General features: G+C 44.8%; 1 protein-coding gene across 1 annotated transcript in view; it reads right to left on the bottom strand.

Annotated features, from left to right (window-relative positions):
* Window positions 1–480: 480 nt before the first annotated feature.
* Window positions 481–15,000, bottom strand: part of vwa8 (von Willebrand factor A domain containing 8) — a 120,800-nt gene continuing 106,280 nt past the window's right edge. Inside the window, exons 42-45 of the mRNA XM_080753653.1 lie at window positions 14,916–15,000; window positions 6,755–6,853; window positions 5,636–5,874; window positions 481–2,290 (exon numbers count right to left, since the gene is read on the bottom strand). The exon at window positions 14,916–15,000 is cut by the window's right edge and continues 74 nt beyond it. Coding sequence (XP_080609779.1) covers window positions 2,182–2,290; window positions 5,636–5,874; window positions 6,755–6,853; window positions 14,916–15,000 — 532 coding nt within the window. The 3' untranslated portion in view covers window positions 481–2,181. The remainder of the gene's footprint in view (window positions 2,291–5,635; window positions 5,875–6,754; window positions 6,854–14,915) is intronic.

The following is a 15,000-nucleotide window of genomic DNA, read 5'->3' as shown; positions in this document are numbered from 1 at the left end:
TGAGGGCATCTCTCCATTACGGCAGGCAGATAGGGAGATGTGGCTACTAGATAGGGCTTGTTATCGATTCCATCAGCCCGGTTAAATGAGCTGTTAACGCAAGTGTGAATGTGACGTGACCGGCGTTGAAACGGATATGGTGCCATTTGGCACGATGGCACCGCGCGTGGGTGAATCACTGTACAGTATCATATGATATATTACATTAATGTCTATTTATGTACTGCACACATGTCTGATACGTTATAGTCCTATGTACACACACACACACACACACACACACACACACACACACACACACACACACACACACACGTGTGTGTGCGAGAGAGAGAGAGAGAGAGAGAGAGAGAGAGAGAGACCTACAGTGGAAATGAGACCTCAGATACCTTGAAAGACCAGGAGGAGCACAGGGCATTGCAAGGTTCACCAGGCAGGAAGGAAAAGGGCGGTACTTGTTGACATACTGTAGAAGGGAACGAACACACACACACACACACACACACACACACACACACACACACACACACACACACACACACACACACACACACACACACACGCAAAGACAGAGACATGCCGACAAACACACGTACCGACTGAAACAGACACACACACGCTAACACACACAGTGGGGGGGCGGGAGCTTGTGCAACAGCGGCTGCTCTTTAAAGAGCGTGTGCAGTCAGGTGGGAAATTCCCCCGGTCGCAGTCCCAACATTCCACAGGAGCCAAGTTAGCGCCGCTCGCCCCTTCTAAGTGTCTGTCAGGTGGCGCGCTAGTGTCATCCCGTCTGTCTATGCATTATGTGTATGTGTGTGTGTGTGTGTGTGTGTGCGTGCGTGCGTGCGTGCGTGCGTGCGTGCTGTGCGTGCGTTTCTATTTCAGAGGACTAACGAGACAGGAAGTCCAAAAACAGCTAGACCTTTTCTTCCAAGTTCACGACCCAAGACACAAATCGTTTCAGACGACGTGTGCTTGCGTCAGGGCACCGGCGAACACAATCACGACGACACACCAGGGCAGGGCAGGTCCCTGTTTGTTTGATCTCCCCACGACGTCTCAGACCAAAGCTCCGGCCATAATAGATCACAGGTTTACTGTAAAACCCCTGTCTCCATTTGAAAATACGTGAAAATAATGATTACAGTAAAATCCTGGGTTCATTTATCAATTTGTAACTCTGAGAGTGTGCTAATGTAACCAAATAGACCCTTATGGGTTAGTTTGGTTACATTGATAAACTAAAGCAGGAGTCTTCAACGTTTTCAGGCCAAGGACCCCTTAGCTGAGAGAGATGAAGCATGACCTTTTCATAAATTCCATATCTTTTCATTGTTTGACAGTGCTTTCATCAGTGTATTTTGGATTATGTGTGTTTTCAGATATTTAACCTCTTTCACTCTGTACTTAGTCTGCTCTTTTCCCCCTCTACATCGAACCTCTTTGCTAAAAATAGACGATCTACAAGTTCACAACGCCTTCTAGTGCGAGGTGTTGTGAGCTTGTAGATCTGCTATTTTTGGCTAAAGTTCTCAGAATATGGATGCTATGGTTTAAGTGGTTATTATGAAAAAGGAGAAAAAAAACTTTCCATCACACAAAGATATGGAGGACCCCCTGTAGTAACTCTGAGGACCCCTAGGGGTCCCGGACCCCCTGTTGAAGACCCCTGCACTAAAGAAATTAGCACACAAAATTGGAACTGGAATACTATAACAATGAAGATTACGGATTCTGTCTCCTGAATGGATCAAATCGGCAACCTACCTGAACAAACACTGTCAGAATAACTTTCACAAAAAGGTTTAGTTTTAACCAAATCATATCACTTTCAGCATATGAACATACAGGATTTTGCTGTATTATCCTCAGAACACAGGGAACATTTTATCTGTCTCGACATATTTGTACCCACTTCACCTCTACAGTACCTAGCCTGATAAAGGTTCTCCTATCATGCTGATATCAATTGTAGGTTAAGGACACATTGTGATACGTAACCAGTGCATGAGCCAGATAAAATTTGTTTTTGAAGTTCTTAAGCCCATACCTGATAACGTGTGTGTGTGTGTGTGTGTGTGTGTGTGTGTGTGTGTGTGTGTGTGTGTGTGTGTGTGTGTGTGTGTGCGCGTGCGTGTGTGTGTGTGTGTGTGTGTGTGTGTGGCGCGCGGGTGCGTCTCAGGCGTTGGACAGCATAGTGGAAGTGAAGATCTGCTGCAATATTTGGGGAATCTGCTTGGTGTCCATGGCAACAAAGGATCGCCCCGCGGGTAAGGTCTTTTGCAGTCTGAAAATGAAGGGAGGGAAAGAAAGCGTGACGTTAAGGAGAGAATGACTGATCCTTATTAAGTCCTTACCAGACTTTGTGTCTATTAAAGTGGAGACAGCAGGGGTGTCCCACCAAATTCTGGGCCCTGGGTACAAGGATTCACTCGCGTTATTTTGTGTTTTAACTATTGAAAAATAGCAGATATACAAGCTCACAGCACGCACCGAGTGCTGCGCTGCGACCTTGTAGATCTGATATTTTTGAAAAATCTTGAAAATGTGTGCACGTCTTTGAGTTTTTTTTGTGAAAACCTACGTTTCTATGTCAGTGGTGCTCAAAATATTTCATGTGAAGGACCCCCAAAATGATATGTATTTGGCCATGGACCCCCATCTCAAGATATTTAGTTCCAGGGACCCCCCCCCCCAGAAGCAAAATTTGAGTTACAAATGTTCGCTTAAAAAATACATATATTCAAAGATTTGCACACTGTTTCACAACTTTTCAAAAACAGCAGATCTACAAGCTCACAGTGCGGCAACTCGGTGCCGTGCTGTGAGCTTATATATCTGCTAAATAAAATAATTCCAGGCCCCTCCACCTTGGGCCCTAGTAACTCAGTCCCACTTTCCCCCCCCTTGTGACGCCCCTGGGAGACGGCAGGGTGGGTGACCAGTCAGCAGCGCCAATAGTGGAGCTGCTACACATTTGTGGTTAATTTATATCCAAGCCTCTGTGGTTAAATAGAAGCTCACCCAAGGAGCTTTCAGAGGGCAAAAGACTTTCTTTCGTTCTGTCTGTTTGTCTGTCTGTCTTTCGTTCTCTCAGGCAGCAGGAACGACTTAGGTTCAGATGCGTTTTCCAGGCATCTTTGTTTTAGTTAGCAGCACTAGGGAGTTGATATAAAAGTCTAAGCTAACATAAAACATACAAGCTACATGTTTGATGTGCATACAAAAACTATACAGGAGAAAACACAATGTATTTAAGATATATACTCTACTATACTGCAACATGAGCATGCATGTTTGAAGAGTCGATCGTGGCCGCTGTTGAGCCTTCTGCATCTGATCATTGAAACATATTTTTGTCCTCTATTGGTTAGTGTTAACTCAAACTCTGCCCTCAAAATACCCCTTTGTACCCCTTCTCTGCCATGCCCGTAGAACCCGTAAATGTAATAAAAATTAATAAAAAATTTTTTTTTTATCGAAGCGGAACTAAAATAGGCCAGAAACTAATGCTCCGTGATCGGTTTCTACACGGACACATTATTGAGCGGACAACTTAACATTGGAGTCCCTGAACCGGAAGCGGATGTCCGTCCTCTATTTTGGCCCGTTAGCTTTCTGTCTGAACTCCGCGGCTTACAGATGGAGAACTTATTGATCAATTGAAAAAGTTTCAACGGATTTGAGAAGCTGATGGAATACGCGAACACACGATGCATAGCAGTGTCCGATCACGCACGATGGGAACTGGACGAGCGCCCACGTTAACAGGTAGGAGAAGCCGGCAGTGAAAGACATAGAGAAATTAACGGGCTTTACGGCCGTAAACTACGAATGAGTTAAGAACATAATAAGCACTGTGCACAACACACATGCACCAGTGAATCCGTTCCACACTTCCACTAAACATAACAGACACAGAAAAAGCTAGTGCTGTGAAGACAGGTTGGCTGTGGGCACGAGGAGAGGCCTCCGTCATTTTAAAAGTCCTGAGGCAACGATGAGTATATTGTAACCACACAGCTGCTAGCTTTTCAAAGGCCACGCGAAAGCCACAAGCCACAACACAGCCCTGGCCCCGAGCCAAGAGTTACTAGGCCTATAGAAGGCCTTGAGGCGGGACGGCAAAATGTAGGAGGAGTTCATTCAAGAGGGCACTTATCCGTCTTTGTCCGGCCCACAAAGGCCAGGATTTAAACAAGGATTAGACTACAAAGGCCAGCGGAGCCGCCAGCGTGTTGACTTAAGGTGGTCACCAGTTCAATGCAGAGTCCTGCAATGGGCCGGGTATCCGCAGATAACCGACCCGTGTTTGACGGGCGAAAGCGGGTGGAAAATATACTTTTATAAGTTCGTGGGGGGCGGGCGGTACGGGACTTAACGCGGGCGAGTAACAATTTATTTTACCAGTAAGACTCCCTAATCGGGAGATAAGCGACCGTTGGTCGCTTATCTCCATAAATAGAGCAAAAATGTGTTTTTCCAAAATCTTCCTGATCCATGTTGTTGACATGAGTGTAGACATACTGTGTAGTGATTTTCGTGATTTTAGGGCAAAATCTGAATCGGCCTCATGGTGGCGCTAGAGGGCCATGTGAGAAATGAGGGGTGGGGTCTCCGCGCCGCCAAGGCGGACGAATAGGTACCGGCCCCGGCTCTCCCGGTCGCTCCTAGCCCGAGTTACGGCATTTTATGTGAGCTGCAGTGGCAGGGGGTCCTCCACTGGGGGCGCCACCACTTTTGCATCCGTTCTGGAGCACCAGGAGTGGGTGGTCCCCGGGAATGCCCCGTGAGCAGCCCCGTTGGGGTGGTCATTTGGTCATTTTTGCACATTTGGTAATTTTTTACACCTGGGGGTCCCCCAGGGACCTGGGGGTCCCCGAAACTCCGGGGGTCCTTGGAGGTTGTAGTTTGGCAGGCAAGGAGTGTGTGTGCAAAATCGGGGCAACGGTTGCAGAGATATGAGCAGGGCAAAAGTGTGACGTGTGACGTGTGACAGAGGGAGTGACGGAGGGAGTGACGGAGGGAGTGACGGAGGGACAGCCGGTGGAGGTTTGGATAGTGTGCAAGTAACTGCGACCTACGGTCGCAATTATGAAAGTCAGAGAGCACTGTTTATGCCCAAACAACGTCACCTCACAGTAGCAGCAGGACACACATAACACACCACCACAGCACGCATATAAACAAAGTTTTGTTTTGCGTGAATTGCATTAGCCTATGTTCTCATAGCAAGGGTGGTTTATAAGGCTACCTAAACGAGTGGCAGCCGACCTTGCATTTATATAGGCTAATATAAATCTAATAATTGCGCCTGTGTATAGCGTGTGTTCATAGCAAACACTGAGGACGGTGTGTGGGTCAGATCGAGTGTGTTGCAATTTGGAAGCATGCGTCTGTAGGCTATTTAGTTTCCTGCTTGTAATTACAGGTAGCTGGGCGGGCAATGGTTCCATCTTTTGATGAGCAGGTCTGGTTTCGATTTTTCTATAATCACAGGTTGCGGGTCGGTCTGCGGATCTGATTATTGATGGGTGGGGTGGGCGCGGGTTGTCAAAAGTGGACCCGTGCAGGACTCTGGTTCAACGTGTTGGTCATTCTGCTGGTACACCCCCTCCAGATCCCCGCTTACCTCTCGGCCTGGTCGCCCAGGGAGCCGATGAAGATGGCGAAGGCATTGACCTGGGGGTCGGAGGTGAGCACGCGGGCAAATCGCTCGGGCCGGATGCCGTAGCGCTCCAGGTTGGCGTCACTCAGCACCACCACGAAGCGCTCGTCCGCCTCCTCCCGCGCCAGCTCCTTGATGCTGGCGTCCGTGCCCTCCAGGGTGAAGTCACCACTCATGCAGAACTGAGAGTGGGCGTGCATGGTCTGTAAAGTGGAGGAGGACAAGGAGGAGGGAGAGATGTACAGTATACTGTTATTATGTTTCATACTACCCAGTTTATTGCACGGGTGGCATAATAATAACAATCTTTAAAGGGATATTTATCTGTCTTCACCAAGTTTGTTCAAAAACAACAACACATACAGTAACCATATAACACAAAACAACATAGCAAAAAGACAAATCACGAGGGCCCCACTGTACACAGAAAACCATCCTAGCGACGGGAGCGTGACGATATTGCAACATAACATTTGTTCGACGTTCCATTTGTTCGACGCGGGTGAATGTTAACCTGGTGAAATGCTAACCTGCCGACGCTGGTGAATGCTAACCTGGTGAATGTTAACCACTATGCCTGAACCTAACTCTAACCCTAACCCTTTGTTGAAATAATGAAACGTAGAAATATCAAGATTTCCCCCCTAGCGACTGGGGCGAGACAGTTTTAGTGCAGCGATGGCTGAGGGGACAAAACTCCTTCTAAAACGAACCTTTTGCCACTTCAGGGTTCTGTATCTTCGCCCCGAAAGGCATGATGTCGAAGTAGCGATACAGAGGATGATCAGGGTCATTTGTTATTGAAAGTGCTAAGCGTGTGATGACCTTATTGTTCATATCAGCAAGTGTGGGTGTGGGAAGTCCGATGATCTTGGAAGCAATACGGGTAATACTGTAAAGTTTGTTTCCGTTAGGCATGGACAGTACAGTGAAGAAACAGAGGGACAATGTACTTGGAGGCCAGTCTATGATGTCTGTCAGCACAGCACACAGCAGACACACCAACGTGGGAGGATTCGGGGATCTTGTCTCTCTGTATTTTGGGCATATCGATAATTCAAATCATCGAATGGTTAAACATACCTTGAGGACCTTGAGTCTGTGCTTGTCGTTCTTGGGGCTCTTGTCTGCTCTGACCAGCTCAATGTCATAGCCGTCCCCTGAGTGGCCCACGATGTCATACTGCACAGAATGGAAGAGGAAAACAAAGAGAGACATGAGATTAAATAATATGGATGAGAGATAAAGAGAACAAAAATACAGGGGAAATGAACTAACAAAGCATTTTGCATTTACAGTAGCATTTACTGTACTCAAAACACAAAATACAGAACAGAGCATCAGTAAACATGTCATAAATACCATTTCAGACTTAGTCTTGCACTACCCTCTCTCAGAGATACAAATGGGAGTATTTTACTGTGTACAACAATATATATAGGGTTCGGGGAACCCCAAGGATCCTTGAGCTTGAGGGGATGCCAGGGGATCGGGAGCAAAATGAAGACCAGTTTAACCACCTGTTTTATACTTCTAAAAGCTCACAAGGTGTCACAATGCAATACTGTATGAGATTGTGGATTGATTTGCAAAACATTTAAAAACATGTTGAAAAACAAATTTGGAATAATTTGGAAATGTTCACATATGAACAACACAAATCTTCACATGGTGGTCACAGGTACAAAATCTTTCCAGATAGAGGTTCATAGCCAAATATATATATCCATTTGTTGGCCCTTGACTTGAAAATGTTTGAGAATAATATTATCCCTTTATATAAAGTAGGTTCCTTTAGGGAGGCCTAAATTGACCCATACAAGTCTGTAACTCTGACAGTGTACAAATGGAACCAAATGAAAAACGGCTTTATTTGGTTCCATTTGTACACCGTCAGAGTTAAGCGGAGACCTTGAAATTTGAAAGTTTGAGAAACACTGGTGTAGACCTGACCATCTGGTCAGAGGTGACTTACATAAGAGCAGATCAGACAAGGCTGGCATGCACTGTGTGCTCAGCTCACTCCCAGGGCTCAGATTCTGTGAGTTATTTCTGATAAGGGCAGTTATGACTGGCGTGGTTGAAAGAGTATGTGACCGCGACACAGTGCGCATCTCGACGAGGCGTACGCGAGCGCGACTCTCCGTTTCACATTAGCCGTCAAGTGTCCGGTAAACGGCGGGTGGATTGATGTCTGTAATAGATATGACGTTAAAGTGCTGTGGTGTAAAGTCTGATGTCGCCTAGTTTAGATTTGCACAAAAAGTGCAAATAGTTAACATACTTGGGAGTGGATTTTGCAGTCTCTCAGCACCATGTCTGAGCCACAGATAGCCTTGTGTGTGTGTGTGTGTGTGTGTGTGTGTGTGTGTGTGTGTGTGTGTGTGTGTGTGTGTGTGTGTGTGTGTGTGCGTGCGTGCGTGCGTGCGTGCGTGCGTGCGTGCGTGTGTGTTTGTGTTATCAGGTGGCCTCAGCACACACAGATGTGACACTGTGCATGTCTTGTGTTATCAGCTGCAGTTATGTAAGGTGTACAGTATTGTGCAAGGAAAGCAGTTTAACATTTGATGAACAGCCGCACAGTATGTATGTGCATTAGTGTGTGCGTGTGCGTGCGTGCGTGCGTGCGTGCGTGCGTGCGTGTGTGTGTGTGTGTGTGTGTGTGTGTGTGTGTGGCACTGATATGTGATCAGCAGTAGGTTGGGTAGAGTGTCACTAAGGGGCCAAGAAGTCTGTCTCCCTCCAACCCTTTCTGCATACACTCACGACTTTCTCGTCCCACATCTCTCTCTCTCTCTCTCTCTCTCTCTCTCTCTCTCTCTCTCTCTCTCTCTCTCCACCCTTCACTGTGTCTATCTATCCATCCAACTCCCACCATGCTTGGCCCAGTCAAGTCCACTACTTACTTTCTACTTTTCTTCAATATTGTCCTTATGCTGACCTGGTTATTCCCTGATAGTTGTTACTTACTAATAATGTGTTTATATTATTATTACTAGTAAGACGCCTAAGGGCGACAAGCGACCTCGCCCGGTCCGTCTTTGCCATCTGTCTTGGCCATATATGGGAGAACAGGAGATTTACTACCAATCCGGGTGATGTAGAGTTGATGATGTCAGTGTTGGTCAGCTCCATATATGGGCAGATCAGCCATAGACATTGAGGTCAGCTATAGATATTGAGGCGGCCGTACAACCAACTGTGTGCTGTGAGACCCTAGACATGTTTACTCCGTTACTCGTTATGTGAAAGTCCTGTGACGTCTATGAAGTCTGACATACATACAATCCCTTTTATGCCCATATATGGAGATCCCTGTCTGTAGAACCAACCGTGTGCTGTGAGAGCCCAGACATGCGTCTGTGCGTGTCAGTAGCGACCGAGTATTTCCCGGTGAATCTGTGCTCAAAGGTGGGGGCCGATGGGCAAGGAGGGTTGCGAGCTTATGAGAAACAAAATAAGACCTTAAAACCTGGCGAAAACAGTTGCGTGCATTAGCGGAAGATGACGATACGTGCATTAGCGCAAGATTAGATGAGGATAAAGGAAATCATTAAATGGAAAACATTAAATTAACTTCTGAAAAGGCTTCACCCACCTCGAGTCTATAGTCTATAGATATAGAAAGGATATCATCATGGCCCCAAATAACTTTTAAATATCTTGCAATTGGCGACGAGTCTCTTACTAAATCGGCAAGATTACATTACATAACATAATACATAAAAGCTAAGCTATATAACCTCTCCATCATCAGCAATAGTCAGTGGTTCGTGTCCCCCACACTCCCAAGCCCCCACCGTTGCGCACAGATTCACCGGGAAATACTCGGTCGCGTGTCAGTATTTGTCTCTCAGTCCTTGTCCACTTTTATGGGCATAAAAGGGATTCTATTAGTGTGGTTGCCCTAACAGGGCATTATCTGGGAATCAGATGTATAAGTCAGCTCCATATATATGGAGATCTAGGTGATGATCCAGTCATCTCCATGTATGGATATCCAGGGTTTGGTCTTTGATGAGGTGATGTCACGTGATGTCACAATGTCAACAAATTGAGTCGTTAGGTCCCTGGAACTAAATATTTTGAGATGGGGGTCCGTGGCCAAATACATATCATTTTGGGGGTCCTTCACATGAAAAGGTTTGAGCACCACTGACATCGAAACATAGATTTTTCAAAAAAACCTTAGAGGGATTTGAAATATTCAAAGATTTTCATGATTTTTCAAAAATAGAAGATCTACAAGCTCGCAGCGCGGCACATAGTTAAAGCACAGGGGCCCCACAGTGAATCCTTGCACTCGGGGCCCAGAATTTGGTGCGACACCCCTGTGTGTGCAGCTGAGAGCAACGGTAGAAGATACAGATTAGAGCCACGCTGGCAGGTAGTGAAGATCAAAAGGTCTAGCAGCACCAACAACCACTGTACTCCATTGACACTAATGACAGAGTGGTCTAACGCCAGCAAAACATGCCTGTCAATAGAAACTGTCATCGGCTGGTTGACCTGGTGGAAAAACAAACAGGTTGTAGTACTGGGAATGTAAAGGCATGGACTAGAGGTGACCACACACTGTACCATATAGTGTGCAGGGCTGTGTTTGGAACCTCCATATCATAGCAAAAGAAATAGTCAAGTTGTTTGTTGAAGTGTCATTGGGTCCAGGGACGTGCTGGCCATTGGGAAAAGCGGGACAACTCCCGAACGGCCGGTTCATTCCCGGCTGGTCCAGGCCGGCCATTAGGAAAAAAAATTAAAATAAAATGTCGGCCTTCGTTCCATTTTGGGGGCTGGGCGGCCAACAAAGTAAATCGTCACTGTCGGGCAGAAACCTTGTATCTCCAAGTTTCGAATGTGTAAATTTTTTCGCAAAGCAAAGCCCTGCTTCATCATACAAGGCCGTTGCACAAAAGTAGTGAAAACAGCAGATCTGCAAGCACACAACGCCTCGCGGTGCGAGGCGTTGTGTGCTTGTAGATCGGCTGTTTTCACTAGTTTAAATCATTTTTAAAATGATTAATACAAAACAAACGGTTTTGGACATACAAGGTTTCCACCCGACAACGACGAAATATAACAAAAAAAAATTAGGGCCTCTCCAACTCTTTTTCCCGGGCTGAATCAGGGGCCCAGCACGTCCCTGAAAGAAATAGTCAAGTTGTTTGTTGAAGTGTCATGGGTCGTTCTCTCCAACATCATCCCAGTGCCTAATATAAATCTGAAGATCTCTCAAAGCCAGACAGCAACCATAACATCAGTCTGACATGTACTGTGTCCAGGCCTGGAATTTCGTCATTTTAGGGGCAAGGCCACTTGGCCTTTGGTGTTGTACATTTTTGGAGGGCACAAAGGCCAAATGCCAGGGCAGGAAGGCCATCAAATAAAGCAAGATGTTAGTCCATTGAAAGAATTTGTTGAATTTAAGGGTTAGGGATTAAGTTAAGTTCCTGCCCTGGCTGTATCACTGCAAAGATGCACTTAATCTCTCAAGACATATTCTGCTGACAGCAGCACAATTACCTTAAACATGTAATGTTGTTGTAAAAGGAGGTGGTGGCAAAAAAAAAGAAAAGAAAAAAAAAATATTATATCATATCATATTATTTTATATATTTTTCGTAAAGGTTCCCAGATTGTATAATACTAAACAATATGTGGTTTACCATCGACTCCTACTCGAGGGAGTCTTTCAAGGGGGGAGAACCAGATCTTGGAGTTAAAGATTGTTGAGGAGGTGAGGAGGTTTTGTTTTTGTTTAACTGATTTCAAAAAAGCATTTGACTCAATACACAGAGTCGTGATTGTGATATTCAATGCTTATGGTGTCCCTTCCAACCTGCTCAGGGCCATAGTGTACATTACCCAGACCGCAACATTGAGGAGTTTGACACCCTGGCAGGGGTATGGACCAAATTCACAGCCCGCCCACGCATGCGCACTCAGCAGATTTCTCAGCATCCCCCGGGTGCTGATGTCAATTTAGAAGGGGAAACCTTAACAGAAATAGCTGGACTTAAAGCCAACAAATCATTATTTCGAACGGTAAAGTAAATTATACCGCTTTGTGCCTTTTACTATCTTGTGTTCTTGATCATGCTAGCCGTATTTTATACATTACTATTTGGAAATTGCATTAAATTTGCGATTTCTGTGTTAACTCTATGGGATATTAGTAGTACAGGAAGTGATGTCACATGACATACTTTTTATGCCCATATCTCCATATATGAGTCCTAACATGGAGATGTGGATAACACTATGTATGGAGATAGTCTAGTCCAATATGTCATATGGAACTACCGTCATAGACAGTAGCCATTGTTAGGTCGGAGTCAATGGCTGTCTGTCTGACTGTCTGTACAGGAAGTGATGTCACATGACATACTTTTTATGCCCATATATGAGTCCTTCTGTACCACATCTCCATGTTTAGGCAAACTCCACACAGAAAGGCCCTATCGCCAACCCAACCCAACCGATAGGGCCTTTCTGTGTGGAGTTTGCATGTTCTCTCCGTGTCTCCTAGGGTTGATACCCTCACAAAAACATGAACAAACTCCCCCCAGAATGACAACAACTAGAATCATCAGAGAAACGCTGTGGTTGGCCAGATGGTCAAGAATATGTCACCCTGAGGTCGCATTCCACCCTCAGGTGTCTTACTAGTAGTATTTCCCCTACTACCATGACGTCAGCGCCAGGAAGTTGCGTAACGTGAATTCGGTCAATTGCAAGAGGACACCCTCGTCCCCGTCCTCTTAATTATAGACCTGGACAATGCACTTAGGAAGGCCATCAGTGGCTGAGAGCAGGAACTAGGCTTCACTATAGTAGATCTACAAAACTCCCTGCTGTAGTTCTAATCTATAAAGGAAACAAACTACAGTATTGGGGGAACAGTATGGTAAAAAAAATAATAGTATAGGTAATAGGCTTTTAGCTGTACTGCACCTAGACTCTGGAACTCATTACCCCCTCATATCCGACAATCTGACTCCATAACCATTTTTAAATCTCAACTCAAAACTCACCTGTTTAAACTGGCCTACTCCCTTTAACACACCCACATCACCCCTTTTTATCTGTTCACTTACCCTCACTTATCTTTTACTATTGATTCTTGTTATGATGTATTATTTATATTACTATTTTCAGTGTTCTATTTTTTATTCGTGTTTTGATATTGTGTATTTTGTAATTAACATGTTGATGTATGCTTTCTTCTGCCTGTTTTTAATGACTGTTTTTAACCTGTACGGCGACCTTGAGTGTCTTGAAAGGCGCCTCAAATAAAATGCATTATTATTATTATTATTATTATTAATACCAGTTAGGTGACTTCCTCTTTGTGCAGGGATGTTTGTTAGTGGAGTGTCATACAACTTTCTGCATAGGAACAAACTGTATTTATATATTATTCTTATATCAGTCTTCACATGTTTTACTTCCTCTAACAGCCAATGAAACAATTAAATGTCAATTGACTTTTGTTCTCTTTTCTATTTCCCTGGTGAATTGTACTTCTGTTTCTGTAGTAAAACTGAAGGTACCATATAAAGTTATTTAAATTGACAAGAGAAAAACTCACTGTTCATTGCAGCTTGAATAAAAGTGTGGTTGAACTGTGGTTGAACGTCTGGGTTTGGTGATAATGGATTTGGTGACTGAGATGAGTAGCTACAACCTTCAGGCAATTATTTGTCAACATAACAGTAACAGTATATATATTGATGTATTACAGTACCATGTGCTGTCCGTACTTATTGTAAATCGCTTTGGATTAAGAGCGTCTGCTAAATGCCTAAAGTGTAAATTGTAATTACATACGTTATGATTATAATTATATGTTAATGGTTGTATTTTAAAAAACATGTAATTACATAATAATCAACTAGTTGTAATCAGATGTGAAATAGTCTAGAATAGTAATTTAGGAATAGAAAATGTGTGACTCAGTTCATCCCAGTCTACAATTTAGGGTAGAAGCTCAGCTGATTTAGTGGTTGCTGAGGCCTGGCCCACTGGGTGGTTGCTGAGGCCTGGCCCACTGGGTGCTGAGGCCTGGCCCACTGGGTGGTTGCTGAGGCCTGGCCCACTGGGTGCTGAGGCCTGGCCCACTGGGTGGTTGCTGAGGCCTGGCCCACTGGGTGGTTGCTAGGGGTGTCGCACCAAATTCTGGGCCCTGGGTACAATTATTTTGTGCTTTAACTATTGAAAAATAGCAGATATACAAGCTCACAGCGCTGCACTCGGTGCCGCGCTGTGAGCTTGTAGATCTGCTATTTTTGAAAAATCGTGAAAAGTCTTTGAATATTTCAAATCCTTCTATCTAAGGTTTTTTGAAATACCTATGTTTCTTTGTCAGTGGTGCTCAAACTTCTTTCATGTGAAGGACCCCCAAAATGATATGTATTTGGCCACGGACCCCCTTCTCAAAATATTTAGTTCCAGGGACCCCCCCCAGAAGTAAGATTTGAGTTACAAATGTTTGCTTGTATATCTGCTATTTTTCAATAGCTAAAGTATAGAATAATTAAGGCCCCCTCCACCTTGGGCCCTAGTAACTCAGTCCCACTCCCCCCCCCCCCCCCCCCCTTGTGACGCCCCTGGTGGTTGCTAGCGGTTATGATGATTTATTTGATCTGTGCTCCTCTGAGCGCAGATCCACGCCAGGCCACGCTACCACTGATCCCACCGCCTATGCCAGCAAGTTATGCTGGTCGTTTAGCTGGTAATATACTGGCATTGGAGTGAAAACGTGTTTTTTTGCGTGGGATTTAAGTGCATTTATATTTTACTTAAGTGGTTAAACCATTAAGGCCGTGAACGAGTCTTTGTCGCTTTAGATTTTAACCACGTTAACCATTATTTTATGCTTTAACTATTGAAAAATAGCAGATATACAAGCTCACAGCGCGGTACTCGGTGCCGCGCTGCGAGCTTGTAGATCTGCTATTTTTGAAAAATCACAAACATTTCTACAAGAATATTTTTTACGCGATTCTATAAATGTATTCTAAATCCATTTCCAAAGTTTTTGAAAAACGCATGTTTCTACGTCAGTGGTTCTCGAACTTTCAAGGGCCCCTAGAATTATATGTATTTGGCCGACGACCCCCGTCTTACAACATCATGTATCAGGGACCCCCCCTCCCCCCCAGAAGCAAGTATTTGAGTTACAAATGTTCGCTTTAAAAAAGATATATATTCAAAGATTAGCACAAAAAAATTCTATTTCTACCTTGAACTTGTTCTCGTAGCTCTCCAGCGCCTCCATCACCATACACACGGCCTCCATGGAGCGCTCCAGCCTGCCGTCCACCCCG

Source organism: Nannobrachium achirus (genome assembly GCF_963921795.1).
Source record: "Nannobrachium achirus genome assembly, chromosome: 22".
NCBI classification, from domain to species: domain Eukaryota; kingdom Metazoa; phylum Chordata; class Actinopteri; order Myctophiformes; family Myctophidae; genus Nannobrachium; species Nannobrachium achirus.
Note: the sequence above shows the minus strand (reverse complement) of the source record. Positions and strands in the feature narration are given on the sequence as shown.